We start from the raw sequence: 14002 nt of genomic DNA on the forward strand, positions 1-14002 counted from the left end.
GACTCACTTCCAGGGCAGGCACAGTTAGGGCAACACAGCCCTAGAGGAGAGGCCAAAATGAGGGCTCAGCAGAAGAGCTCCCAAACACCAGGGCCCTGCAGGGGCCCCAGAAAGAACCCAGAGCAGGAGCCAGGAAACCTGCCCCTTTGTCTGGGCTCTGCCACCTGCTCGCTGCCCATTCTTGGGCAGGTCACTACACACGCCCTTTGGAACACTCTTTCTGGAACAGTTGACCTTGTCCTCTGGAGAGCCGAGGGTCAGAAGTCTCTTCTTGAGGAGGGGGTGGGCAGCCCCCCCCCCCGGGAACCCCAGCTCTCTGGCTGGGGTCCTGCCCCCTGGGCAGTGCTGCTGTAGACTTCCGGATCAAAGTGGGGTTCAGGTCAGGCTCCCCAGTTCAGGAAGAACACGTACTTGGAAAAGGTGTTGAAGCCTATTGGGAAAGGTGGGGAGATTTCTGGAGGCAGCCCAGGAGCCTCCTCCAGGGTAGGGGGGGCTTTTGTAAACCATTTCCTGGGGCCCTGGACGACAATTCTAAGAAACAGGGACTTTGCTCAAAAGGCCAGTTGCACTGTCTGACCTTGGCCAGGTTCCTGGTCTACTCCAGTCCTCAGTGTCCTCTTCTAGAAAATGTAAACACAAGTGGTAGCGGGCTCAGACGTTGCTGTGGGGATTAAGTGGAAGAAGAAATGGGAAGTACTTGGCATAGTCACAGATATGTGGTAAGCTGCTAAAGTATTTTTAATTTTACTTTCACCTCCTTTGTTCCTTTTTTTACGTTCCCTCTCTGTTCCTTTGGGCAGCCCTGGTTCTTTCCTTCCCCTCAAGTTTTGGATCCTTTAACAGGAACACAGAGCTGGTCATCTGCTTGGTCCTGGGAAGATTCACGCCCTTTCAGGGAAATCTGTTATTAGGAAATCCTACCCAAGCCTAGAGATGAGGCTCTGGTTAACAGGCCGGCCCCTGAGAATGTTCCCCTGTGGTTTTGTTAATTACTGTTCATCGAGGGCCTAGGCTCTGAGAAGGTACAAGTGAACTTGTGGATTTGTGCTACATAAACTCCAGTTCCTCAAAAGCTTTGGGAACCAGATTTACTGTCCCACTGATTCCTTCATTGATCAATAAAATTGAATAAAATTTTGATACCTGCTCATCCTATAGGAAGACTCATGTTTTTAGCTTCTGAAAATTATGCTTTTTCACTGTCTATCACTGGGACTTACTTGGAGTAGGTTCTGAGATGGGGTCTCAGTCGTCAAAGTCCGGCTTTCAAACTTCAATGGGCCCACAGATGACATTGAGGGTCTAGTTAAAACACGATTCTGACCCAGTGGTTCTGGGGAGGGACCGAGCCTCAGCAGTTCCAACATATGCCCAGGTGCTGTCGATGCTGCCTGCCTGAAGACCACACTTGGGAGTGACAAGGGCCCAGGCAAACACTTGACTTTTTTCTTGAAGGAACCCCCTTCAGCATCCTGGCAGGATTTGGCATATGATCACAGGGAGAGCCTAACCAAGAGCAGTGGTCTCATACTGGTGGGACTTCAGGCACAGTGACAGGCTGGTGGGGGTATTGGGGGAGTGCCCCCACTTTCTCGGCTTGTGCCTACTAGCTATGGATCACTCCATTTAGGAAAAGCCCCAGCCACGGTACCAAGACTTGTGAGTGATGGGAAAAAGACCAAAGTAGGGAAGACATCCCACTGCTTGTCAGTCCTTGGTAAGCAGACTTCCTTGGTGAGATGCAAAGGCCCTCAGGCACGGATGATGTGGAATATTAGAGGAACCGCAGAAGCCAGTGTGCCTGGAGTGCGGTGAAGGAGCTGGAGGCACGAAATGAGCAGTGATGGAGGGAAGAAAACATCAGGCTCCAAGACCATTATAAGGATGCGGCTGTTATATTGAAGTACCACGGAGAACCACTGTAGAACTTGGGCAGATGAGTGATTTAGGATCCAAAGGGCCTTCCAGGGGTGCCCGGGTGGCACCATCAGTTAAGCGTCTGACTCTTGGTTTCTGCTCAGGCTGTGACCTCAGGGTTTTGGGATCGAGGCCCGCATGAGGCTCCACGCTCAGCACAGAGTCGGCTTGAGATTCTCTCTCCCTCTTTCTTTACCCCTCACTCTCATCCTCACTAAGATAAATAAATCTTTTTTTTTTCTTTTAAAGATTTTATTCATTTATTTGACAGAGAGAGATCACAAGTAGGCAGAGAGAGGAGGAAGCAGGCTCCCTGCCAAGCAGAGAGCCTGATGCGGGACTCGATCCCAGAACCCTGAGATCATGACCCGAGCCGAAGGCAGCGGCTTAACCCACTGAGCCACCCAGGCGCCCCGATAAATAAATCTTTTAAAAAATTAAAATTAAAAAAATAAAAGGCCCCTGGAGTTGTGAACGGTGTGGCACTGGGTCTCTGGCTCCCACAGAGATGAAGGTTCCCAGTACATCAACCTCAAAGCAAAGCCCACACCTCTGCTCCTCAAAAAGTCCGTTTCTCTCCTGTACTGCACAACTCCAGTGGCCCCTTCACATTGTTCTCCAGGTGCCTGGCACCGATTAGCTGGAGTCCGTGGCAGGCGACATCCGCGGGGCAGGGCCGTGCAGCTGCCTGCCACATCCACCCTTGAAGACACCCACCTTGCCGGGCTTCTGGTCTACAGGAGTGAGGGTACCCAGGCCCTTGGCTGTAAGAATTCAGATGTACACACAGTCTGCCATCAGCCCCGGCGGGCCCTGAGCCAAGGCCTGCGACAGAGCTTCAGGGGGGCCCGAACTGTGAAGGTGGGGTGAGTCGGTGGGGGGGGAATCTGTCTGTCCTCTTGTGCCCTGTGGGAGTCAGCCTCCCACCGGCACCCGGTGTGCCCCGGAGCTGCGTGACAAGCAGCGCGGCCCTGTCCGGACCCTGTGAGGTTCTCAGCAGGGAAGGCTGGGCTCACATGAGGCAGCGGTGCTCTGCTGGGAGAGGAATGTTCGAGTGTGCGAGATGGGTGTGCGGTGGCGCCCCCAGCGCTGCTTACCTGCACCATCTGTTGTGAAGCCCTCTGACGTTAGGGAAGGAAGGCAGGGGTAGCACCCATTTTTCAGATGAGGAGGGTAAGGCACAGAGAGGCCTCTTCACGGGGCTGTGATGGGAAAGGAAGCGTGCGAGCTGGAGACGGCATTGCTTGTCCTGTCCGAGCTGGTCTCCCTGTTCAGACCCCGGCTCTGCTCCTTCCCAGGCCCATGCTAAGCCCCAAACTGAGCCGGCTTCCTCATCGGCACAGCAGGCATCAGGAGGGGGACTGCTAAGAGTAATGGAGAAACATCCAGGTGCCTTCCTGGTGCTCATAAGGACCAGGAGCTCCATGGGTGCTCTCGCCCAGACCTCAGGCAGCCAGCTCGTGGCCCTTTCCTGAGGGGGGTCCAGCACACCTGGCGCTGAGACACAGGTTCCTAGCATGGTCTCGCTGCTCCTGGTCCCCGTCCGTCCTGGCCTTGGCATCTCTCCCAGGGCTACGCTCAGGGATTCTGGGGCAGACCCTCCCAGGAGCCACTCTCCACGCCAGGGCTGGCTTTCTGAGAAGCAAGAGGCACGTTTGGTGTAAAAGGCAGCTCCAAAGGAGGGCTCTAGGGTCCCACACGGTATTTTGGTGAGACCGAGAATCAGTATCCTCTATGTGCCGTGATGGATGTTATCAGAATTCTGGTGCTGTTCTTTTCACAATAGCTACAGAGACTCAGTATCGTGGACACTTGAAGACTTGAAGCTAACATAATGTATATATTAATTACATCTCAGTAATACTTAAAAAAAAAAACCTCGAGTCCCACACACCTGTCTACATTCATTAGACTTGGTTATACCCCTGCCTTCTTCAACATAATGGTATCATTCCAGGAAACTCCTGCCTGAGAAAGGGAAGTTGTAAATAACTTTATTGTTCATTCCGGGGCTTCCTGAATCATTTAAAGGAAAAAAACCACTCAATTCTTCAGTAAATAGCATCGCAAGAGTTTACATCTTACAGACTCTGATTTCCTTGTCTCCAAATGCCCCTCTGCTGTGTCCGCCCATCCCAAACCAGACCATAATCCTCACCTAGTCTCAGTCAAGGTGTCCGTCCTCCACTGCATTGAAAACCCACCTGAAATCACACTCCGAAATCTAATTGCCGTGATTTCTGTCATCCCACGGGACACACTTACTAGTCAGATGCTCTCGAGGCGGAGCTTTGTCTCACCAAGCGGCCGAGCCTGTGCGATTTTCGGCGACCCAGAGTTTGACCAGAAGAAATGGGAGTCCTCTGAGCTTTGGGGCGAGGGGTGGGCAGTTTGTGTCCAGGCTCATCCACAAGGGACAGATACAGCAAGGCCCCAGAATCAAGAAATAGGGATCAATGTTCCAGAAAGGCCTTCAGGGATCTTCTGGTGCAGTCTCCTTATCAACAGGAAATAGGCCTGGAGGGGGAACGCGATCTGTCCAACTCCCAGCCTGCTCGGGTTGTTACAGGGTCAAATGAGTTCAGCTCTGCCGTGTGCTTAGACGCTGCCTGGTACCCACTAACCTCAGTGTTGTTACATATGGGTGGCCCACAACTCAGAATAAACTCAGGAAAACTTTCAGATTTAGGAAACAAAATTTGACTTGAACTCCGAACTCTAATTTGAGCAGGTAGCGGACGCCCCGGAAGTCTTGATGAAACAGGGTGCCGGCCCACCCCGTGTCGGATTCTGGAGATCGGGGCAGGGACCAAGAATGTGCACAGCTGGCCGGCTCCCTAGGTGTGCTGGTCCAGAGGCCTCTCTCTGAGAGCCACAGACACTGAGGAACGAACTGCTAAGGGTGTCATTTCTTGCATTGGTAAGGGAGAAACTGAGGGACAGCAGGTGCCTTCATCCTTTCCCAGGTCTGTGGTCCCAGCCGGGGCTGGGGGTCTGGCGGTCTTGTAATAGCACAGTTCCAAGCCATGTATCACATCTACCTGGTCACCTCTGCAGCAGCCTGTAATTATTCTGAGTATCACCCTAGGGTGACTCCTTTTGAAGCTCAAGCTTTCAACAAAAGGAGCCCCTCAGGTTTGACACGCAGGCTACAGGGCGGGGCGGGGGTTTTCTGTGCGGAAAGAAGGAACCCAGCACCAAGCAAGCAGATGAAACTAAAGCGTTCTTTATTGCAGATTGAAGCTAAGGGCTCATTTACACTGTGGGCTCTGATCTGGGGGCTTCTGCACCTCAGGCTTTCCCACACAGGCAAGGGAAGACTCTCCCAGCAGAGTAGAAAACAACTTCCAGAAGCAACCCCTTCAAAAGGGCCCGATGTGAGGATGTAGGGAAGCAGGAGCTGGCTGTGCAGAGGGTAACCAGAAAGGCAGTGGCCAGAGGGCCAGGCAAACTCAACCCTCCTCTCCTGGGGACTTCAGATCATTCCCTTCGCTGCAAGAGTCATGCAGACTCTGAAAAGATCTGAGAGGCCTGGGGTGTCCTGGGGCTGGTTTAGGGATGGGAGTGGGCACAGCCTCAGAGACCTGGAGTAGCAGGGGGAGGGCTGAAACCTCTGTCCTCCACTCCAAGGATGAGCCCAGGGTCACACCTAGGCCCTGGCTTCTCAAACGATAAAGTGCTTCTAGGAATCACCTAGGAATCTTGTTGAAACGCAGGTGCTGCTGCTGGAGGTCTGGCGTGGGGCCTGGGATTCTGCATTTCTAACAAGTTCCCATAGATGCCAGTGCTGCTGGTCCCCAGATCACACTCTGGGTTGCGAGGCTCTGGCCACACAGTGCCTTTGTGCCTCTCAGAAAAGTGCACTTCTTCTTTGATGCCGCGACACAGGGTTGGGAGGCCAGGCCGGTCCGGACGGGGCCACAGTTCCCACTTGTCCACAGCTGAGCCCTGTAGGCCTGAAGATCCATCTGGATCTCCCTGGCCTGCAAACCCCTTTCCCAGAGCACAGTCAACACAGCATCTCTTGGGACGCTGAGCACTCTGAGCCAACAATGGTCCAACCTGTCAGTCCTTGCTAGGAGGCAGGAGGCCTGGGCAGAGGCGGGCCCCAGGGCTGGGGAGGGGACAAGGAACACAGCATTCTGAGGAGGAGGGTCTGGGATTGGAAGAAGCTTAACCATGGGCATGGAAGTGTGGCTTTCAATGTTTGGATGTAGGGTTGGGTGGCCTGGTCTGCACCATGTCCTGGGGTCTCAGCTATCTCCCACAGACCAAGACAAAGATCCAGGCCAGGTGGGCTCTGAGTCTGTTGGTCCACAGATGAGAAGGTGGGAGGTGGATGCCTGGGGGATCAAGAGGTCAGGGTTCTCCACACCACAGATATGATCAGCAAGAGTCCCAAGTCCCTTGCTCATAGGAAACCAGCTGTCCCTGTTTGCCAGGTATTGTCTCAGCGGGAGCACTGCAATCCCATGTCCCAGGAAACCCCTCAGTCCCAGTCCTATGGCCTGGCCACATCCTAGACCCCAAGTGGAGGGCCCAGAAATGACTAGGTGCAGGGTTTTGGGTGGAGGCTTGGGAGCTGGCTAGCCACAAATCCGAAGGTCTACAGTGTGTTCTGCCCCTCCGGGGGACCAATGAGGCGGCGGCCAGGCTGCTGCCAGAAGGAGACCATGGTGGTAGCCAACCACCTTGTACCCAAGCCACAGGTACGACTGGCTTGGCTTCTCCTGGGCCACCTCCTGCGTGGCTCAAGGGCTGATGCCAGGCACACCTCGTCTGTCCTGCGGAGCCCTTAGAACTGCCTGCCCAGCTCATGTCTTCATCACGAAGGACCTGATCTGCTCCTCTTCCTGGACTGATGGGCCTTGGGCTCCTCTATAAACATCCGCAGCCTGGCTCGAGCAGAGCCACACTCTCCCCACAGCGTTCCCACGACTCCTGGCGCCGGCTCCCGCCAATCTAGAGACCCACGGGGCTGCGGATGGCGCCCCATAGAGGGCCCAATGCAGGTCAGTCCTCAGGAAGCAATAAGCAGAGGGAGGTTGTCTTCTAGTCCTCTCAGGGTGGCGGCTGGCTTTCAGCGCCAGAAGCAAGGCCTCAAACCCACAGTGGCCCAGAAAGTGATCTGCGGGCTCCGAAGGAGCCTGATGGCCTGAAGACAACCTGAAGGCACGTGTTGCCCAAAAAGCCTTCAAGGAGCTCAAAGGACTGGCAAAGGCCCCCACCCCCACCGCTGCCCCTTTGCCCAAACAAGGCTCGTAGAGGGTAGGCGTCTGTCCAGATGCACACAGAAGCTGCAGGCGCCCAGCATCCAGGCTCCAGCCCCAGGGGACCCCAGGGCCCACTACTGCTCTAAGCTATCTATCCCGAGCCAGCTGGGCCCCCTCCCAGCACGTGCTCTCTGGCCCACCCGCCCCCAGCTCCCCCCACCCCAGGCTTGGCCTCCCAGGGGCCTGTGGGACGCCCTTCCCTCAGGGTGCCAGCCCAGGTGGCCTCAGTCCCTCGCCGGGTGGCCATGAGGAGGGAGGCCTAAGGTGGAGGGGGTCGGGCACCCTCAGGGGACACGAGCATGTCGAACTTGATGAGTGGCGGAGCGATGACGCGCACCTCAGGGCTCAGGGGGTTGAAGCGGAGGTTGATGCTGCGTAAGGCGGGCATGGTGGCCAGCTTCTCCACAGGCACATCTGTTAAGGAGAGAGGACAGGTTGGGGGGCTGGGGTAAGCAGGCAGAGAAGGACAGGCAGCAGGAAGACGTGGATACAGCTCTCCATCACTCACCGCATGTGGGGCTCAGTGGCTGGCACCCAGCCCCGGGTGGGGGACCCTCAGACCCCACCGCACCGTTATACCCACATGGAGGGAAGCACTCCCCCGCCAACACAAACACAGTCAAACGCTAGCATTGCCTCGTCTCTCAGCACAGTCGCTCCTGGGTAGAACCGGAACAAGTGAAAACAGGTGCTCAAGCAAGGACGTGGGCACAGACATCCCCAGCAGCCGTGTCCCACCACAGGCAAGCGACAGACTCGGTATAGTTAGGTCCCAACAGCAGAACACTTCAGCTGGGGGAAGGAATGAGGCACGAGTCCGTGCCCCGAATCTCGAACATAAGATACTGAATGACACCAAAGTTAACAAAGCGTACGACTCCATTTCTAAGAAAAACCTGGGAAAATCACCTCCACGGAGACCAAGAGTGGACAAGCGACTGAGTGCTGGGGGCTGGGGGGATGGGCACAGGTCTCCTTTGCGGGGAGGAAAGTACCTTGGAACTAGGTAAAGTGATGGTTGTGAACACTGTGAACTAGATACCACTGAACTGTAGGTACGCTTTACAATGGTTACCTTTGTTACATAAGTTGTATCTCCATTAAAAAAAAAAAAAAAAAAGCAGGGGCACCTGGGTGGCTCAGTCATTGGGCGTCTGCCTACGTCTAGGGTCATGGTCCCAGAGTCCTGGGATTGAGCCCCACATTGCACTCCCTGCTCCCTGCTCGGCGGGAAGCCTGCTTTCTCCCTCTCCCACTCTCCCTGCTTGTGTTCCCTCTCTGGCTGTGACTCTGTCAAATAAATTTTTTAAAAAATCTTTAAAAAAAAAAAAAAAAAAAAAAGCAGAGGGGCGCCTGGATGGCTCAATAGGTTAGAGCCTCCACCTTCAGCTCAGGTCATGATCCCAGGGTCCTGGGATTGAGCTCCCCATGGCTCTCTGCTCAGCAGGGAGCCTGCTTCCCTACCCCCTCTGCCAGCCTTTCTGCCTGCTTGTGATCTGTCTGCCAAATGAATAAATAAAATCTTTAAAAAAAAAAATAGCAGAACAAGGCAACAGCTACAGCACCTCACCCCTAACCTTTAGGATCACCCCATCTTTGGGTCAAGTCCCTGGAGTCCCCGAGAACAGCTGTGAGCCTAAAGGACATCACTAACCTTCATCATTATCACAGGACATAACTCGCAGGGCTGTTTGGGGATGAATGGGAGAGCACATGCATTCTGCACAGGACTCCCTAAACATCAGGTATGACTATGAAAGGAAACAGAGGCCCAGAGAAGTGAAGTAACTTGCTTAAGGCCCCAAAGACCAGATTGGAATCCAAGTTCTCAAAAAAGACTGCAGGAGTCCATGGAGAAAGGGGCCAGGCTGGAGACAGAGGTGAAGGCTCAGGTAGGACCTGAAGGGTAGACGGGGTCTGAATAAGAGGAAGGAGGTACTTGTGGCCAGAGGGAAATAGGGCAGAAGAGTGGGGCTAGGATTCCAGAGCGAAAGCTGGGGGCAGCAGGGGGACTGGAAGGTTCTGTCGATGGCATCTAGAATGACATCGTCCCAGCCTGGATCCTGAGGGCACAGCCCTGCAGGCAGCTATGAACACCAAAGCCTGTAGGACCTCTCAGCCCAGGGGGCCAGGCCCTCCCATTTGGGCCTAGGGACATCTGTGGGACAAGCCACCGGTGCTTCTGTTCCCTGCCTTGGACCACCCGTGAGGGAATCTCTACTCAGGTGGCTGGAACCCAGGCCACCTGGGTTCAGGCTCTGGTTCTCCCATTTCCTAGCCACGGATCTTTGGGCTAATTGATCCAACTTTCTGTGACTCAGTTTTGTCTGTGAAATGGGAGAAATAACACCATCTTTCCAACAGGGGTCTTATGAGTCTTAGAGAGATAATACCAGGCACTCAAAAGAGTGGCTAGACAGGGTAGGCAGCCAACAACCAGGAGTCAAGGCTCTCACACACACAGGCCTGGGGCCAGTCGCCCGGAGGCAGACAACCCCCAACCCCACCTTGCTCCAACCCTTCAAGTCGCCCACACACCACGTGACCTCCCACCCCAACCCAAGACAGGGCCAGGGCCTCACCCCTGAGTCTTACACAACCTTGTGCCATCAGTAATGGCAAGAACCAACTTCTACCTCTTTTGGGCACCTGTATTGGGCATAGGGAGGGTTTTCTGGTTTTTGCTTTTCATTTTAGACAACTTCGGCATGTTACATGCATATTTTTAACTTAGGTAAATGGTACTGTTATAGAACTCATCTGTTTCTGTGCTTTTTTATTAAGCACCATTTTTTTTTTTTTAGATACACACACAGCAAAATGCCTCAAGTGCAGGTAGATGTACAAATAGGCACACACTCCTGAGACCTCTGTCCAGAACATGCTAGAACACATTTCAAGTATTTCCACAGGGCTCTTGTGCCTCTTTGCAGCTTATCTCCAACTGCTTTTTCTCACCTCTGATTCACAAGCTTGATCCTGAACTTGATCCAAGTGGAACCTACCAGTATGTCTTGCTTTAGACCTTCAGTGAGACAATTTTTTACTTGGGGACATTTTAAATACAATTTTCTCAAGTTACTTTTTTCACCTTTTTACTTGGAAATAATTTGGCTCCATTGGTTAAGCATCTGCCTTTGGCTCGGGTCATGATCCCAGGGTCCTGAGATTGAGTCCTGCATCAGGTTCCCTGCTCAGTGGGGATTCTGCTTTTCCCTCTCCCTGGCTATGCTCTTTCTCTCAAATAAATAAAATCTTTTTTTTTTTTTTAAGATTTTATTTATTTATTTGTCAGAGAGGGAGAGAGAGTGAGCACAGGCAGACAGAATGGCAGGCAGAGGCAGAGGGAGAAGCAGGCTCCCTGCGGAGCAAGGAGCCCGATGTGGGACTCGATCCCAGGACGCTGAGATCATGACCTGAGCCAAAGGCAGCTGCTCTACCCACTGAGCCACCCAGGCGTTCCTCAAATAAATAAAATCTTAAAAAAAAAAAAAAAAAAAAAAAGACATTTTCTGCCATAACCACAGCTATTGATTTTTTAAGTTTACACTGATAGAACCCTTCCCTAACACACGGCCCATAATTCAGTTTTCTTGCATGGCTTAATCATGTCCCTTTGAGCATCCCCCCCCCACCGCCCCGCCCCAGGATCCAGTGTAGGGACAGGTGTCGCCTCTCTGTGCTCCTTTCATTTGTCTTTTGAGACACTGACATTTTGGAAGAATATGAGGACCACGATCTCTGTCTTTAATAAAGGGTCCCATGTTTTGGGGTACCTGGCTGGCTCAGTTGATACAGCAGGTGACCTGTGATCTCAGGGTTTTGAGTTCAAGCCCCAAGCCAGGTGCTGGAGCCTACTTTAAAAAAAAAAAAAAATTGTACTCTTCCCTCTCTCTGCCTGCTTGTGATCTCTGTCAAATTAAATAAAATCTAATAAATAAATAAATAAATAAAAATAAATTAAAAAATTTTTTTAAATTGTAAAAATGAAAAAGAATCTCATGTTTTGTGGTTGTCTGGCACTGCTCGCGACTGGGACTATGGGTCCTCAGCTCAAAGAGGTGGTAGGGTTTTGGGCTGTCACGCTGGAGGCACACAGTGTCCATCCGTCTGCCCCTCACCCGTCTGTCCCTGGGATGTGATGTTAACCATCATCACCCAGTCCGGGTGTTATTTGATTTCTCCAACATGTGATTACTGGTTTTGTTTTGTTTTTTCCTCCCTTGCAACTTGTAAGAAGTCTGCGGGGACACACTTTAGGAGCATGCAAATATCCCGCTTGTCAGAATTAACATCCATCATCCCCAGATGTAACACCTGCTGACTCTTGCCTGATCTGATTTTTTTTTTTTAAGATTTTATTTATTTATTTGACAGAGAGAGATCACAAGTAGGCAGAGAGAGAGGCGGTAAGTAGGCTCTCTGCTTAGCACGGATGCTGAGGCAGATGCAGGACTCGATCCCAGGACCCTGACATCATGCCTGAGCCGAAGGCAGTGGCTTAATCCACTGAGCCACCCAGGCGCCCCGCCTGATCTGATCTTTACGCAGGCTGCAAACTGACTTTCTAGTGCCAGCAGCCCCTCAGCATTTTGCTGTAGGCAAGAGCCTTCCCTTCTCTCCCAGGATTTATTTATCATCAACGTGGATGCCTATGTTTCTAGCAGTTTAGGGTTTCCTGCTGAATTTCATCACTTCAGTGCTCAAACTGCCCCAGATTTGGCCAGTGGGAGGCCCTCTGATCCGGCTCCCGAGTCCTGTGACCAGCCACTCCCACCCCCTCTCTGGATGCCCTTCCTGACTTTGCAGTAAGGTTCATCTCCAGGCCTTACTGCCTCAGCCTGGGCATCAGCCACCAGGAAGTCCTCTTCCTCTCAGTGGGAAGAGCATCCGTGCCCAATACTCACGGTGCTGGTGATCAAACCATGTTTAACAAGCCACCCATGAGGCCCCGTACACATTTGATCTCTCTGCTTCAGACTGTGGCCTAGAACACCAATCCTGCGTCCTCACCACACTCTAGCTCTCCACTCTGCCAGTGACGGAAAGCAAGGTGCCCCTGGCCTTCAGGGTCGGTGTGCTAACATCCTTGGATGGATGCCAGCAGCAGGGCCAATTGCTCTGTCCAAGGATATGTGTGTGTACTTCATCTCATTGCTCTCTAGAAACCGTGCTGAGTGTCCAACGGGCTCCAGCCACCCTGGAGTCTCAAGGCTTTCAAATGAGGCTGCCTGGGCCTGCTGGCCCCAACCTCCAGGCTGAGGGGCCCCTGACCTCTGGCAAGGGTTCTGAGTGTTCTTCCCTTCCCCTGCATGGTGAGGGGTGGGCAGTGCCTGGGGCTCCATGGTCCAGGAAGAGGGTGAGCGGGGCCCACCCTGGGCTCTGCTGTCCACCCTTTGGAAAGTGCCCCACAACAGAATCCTCTGAAGACATCTATTCTCCTCCCTTTTGAACTTGGTGACTGGGACCCAGCTACCCCCTAGCTCTTCCAGAAGGGAAGGGGAGGCCACAGGCTCAGGAAAGTTCCTCACAGGTGCCTGTCCCTCAAGTGTATACAATGCTTCCACACTTGATTCTTCCCAGAGCCAAGGGGTAGAGCATCACAGGTGCTCCTGGACCCACTTTACAGATGAGGAAATTGACCTTCAGGGGCGGCTCATTCACAGCACCCCCCAGAGCCCAAGCCCAGCCTTGGTGGCCGTGGGTGGGGAAAAAGCAATCCAAAGGCCTTAAATCTGCCTCGGTAGGAGGATCGGTGACCATGGAAGCCTCCCCACCCCTCCACAGGCCGTCAAGCCCAAGATGCTCCCAGCAAAGTGGGAGTTTGAGACCATTCGGGATCTCTGCTGGTGGGTTGGTGGTTTTCTGTTTAACTCATGAGTGTTGAGTGCATGGTGACTTAAGCACCTTAGGCTAAGTTTCTCCATCCTCACAACAGCCCTACAGCCTAGTATCAGCTTCTCTCCATTTTATAGATGAGGAAGCTTGTGGAGAGGTTAGGTAACTTGGCCATGTCACACCGGTGGCAAGTGCTGGAGCCAGGATATGAAGTCAGGGCAGCTGGCTTGAGTCTGTGCTCTTCACACCACCTCCCACTGGGCCCTCCAGCCGGGCATCCCATGTCCCCATCCCACCACCAGAGAACCCTCCACAGGTTCCCTTAGTCAACAGGAGACGGAAACCAGTCTTCCTGGGACCCAGCAGGAGTGTGTGGCTTTCAGACCCCAGCATTCACAGATCTCTGGACCACCCAGCCAGGAACGGCTCCCTGCCATAGTCCAGGGACTCCCTCTCCGAGGGGATGCCAGGGGCACATAAACTCAGAGCTCTCTAATGCCGCCACAGCAGGCATGGCATCTTTGCTGACCTGCCCTGAAAGGGTTTCCTGGAGATTTCTCAGATTCCTTCTAGAATCTTCCATGCCTCCTGTTCTGTTCTGCGTCACAATGCAGAAGAAACCTGTTCCTTTTTCTATGATAAAGATTTCTGAAACTGGTAGCCCCAAACATACTTTGCGTGCACGCCTCCCTCCCAGATTGTTTACTTCATGTGATATGTTGTGGGGAGGGAGTAGGTGGTGGTTAAGATGCTGAGCAGAGCTTTGGAATGAGAAAGATAAGACTAGCTTTGCCAGTGCCTGACAGTTGCCTCAGGCAGGACCCCTGAACCTCTGCTTTCTCGCCTGGGAAATGCAGGGGGACGGTGAAAGCGAGGGGATGACTTTACAGTAGCAGGGCACCTGCTGCATGGGCTGCTGGCCAGGGGATGGTTCCCTCTGCAGCCGAGTGCCCCCCCATCCCCCCAGAACATGC

General features: G+C 53.2%; 1 protein-coding gene and 1 long non-coding RNA gene across 9 annotated transcripts in view; one reads left to right on the forward strand and one right to left on the reverse strand.

Annotated features, from left to right (window-relative positions):
• On the forward strand, window positions 1–1155 carry LOC309858687. Its single transcript, XR_014308303.1, has 2 exons — window positions 1–256; window positions 801–1155. It is a non-coding gene; the product is annotated as an uncharacterized lncRNA (long non-coding RNA).
• Window positions 1156–5127: 3972 nt separating this feature from the next.
• The window catches only part of LRRC20 (leucine rich repeat containing 20), a 107828-nt gene continuing 98953 nt past the window's right edge, over window positions 5128–14002 (reverse strand). For all 8 annotated transcript variants that reach the window (XM_082715598.1, XM_082715595.1, XM_082715600.1 and 5 more), the window contains one exon: window positions 5128–7604. In XM_082715598.1, the coding sequence (XP_082571724.1) occupies window positions 7450–7604 (155 nt within the window). In that variant the 3' untranslated portion in view covers window positions 5128–7449. The remainder of the gene's footprint in view (window positions 7605–14002) is intronic.

This window comes from Mustela nivalis (genome assembly GCF_964662115.1).
Source record: "Mustela nivalis genome assembly, chromosome: 2".
NCBI classification, from domain to species: Eukaryota; Metazoa; Chordata; class Mammalia; order Carnivora; family Mustelidae; genus Mustela; species Mustela nivalis.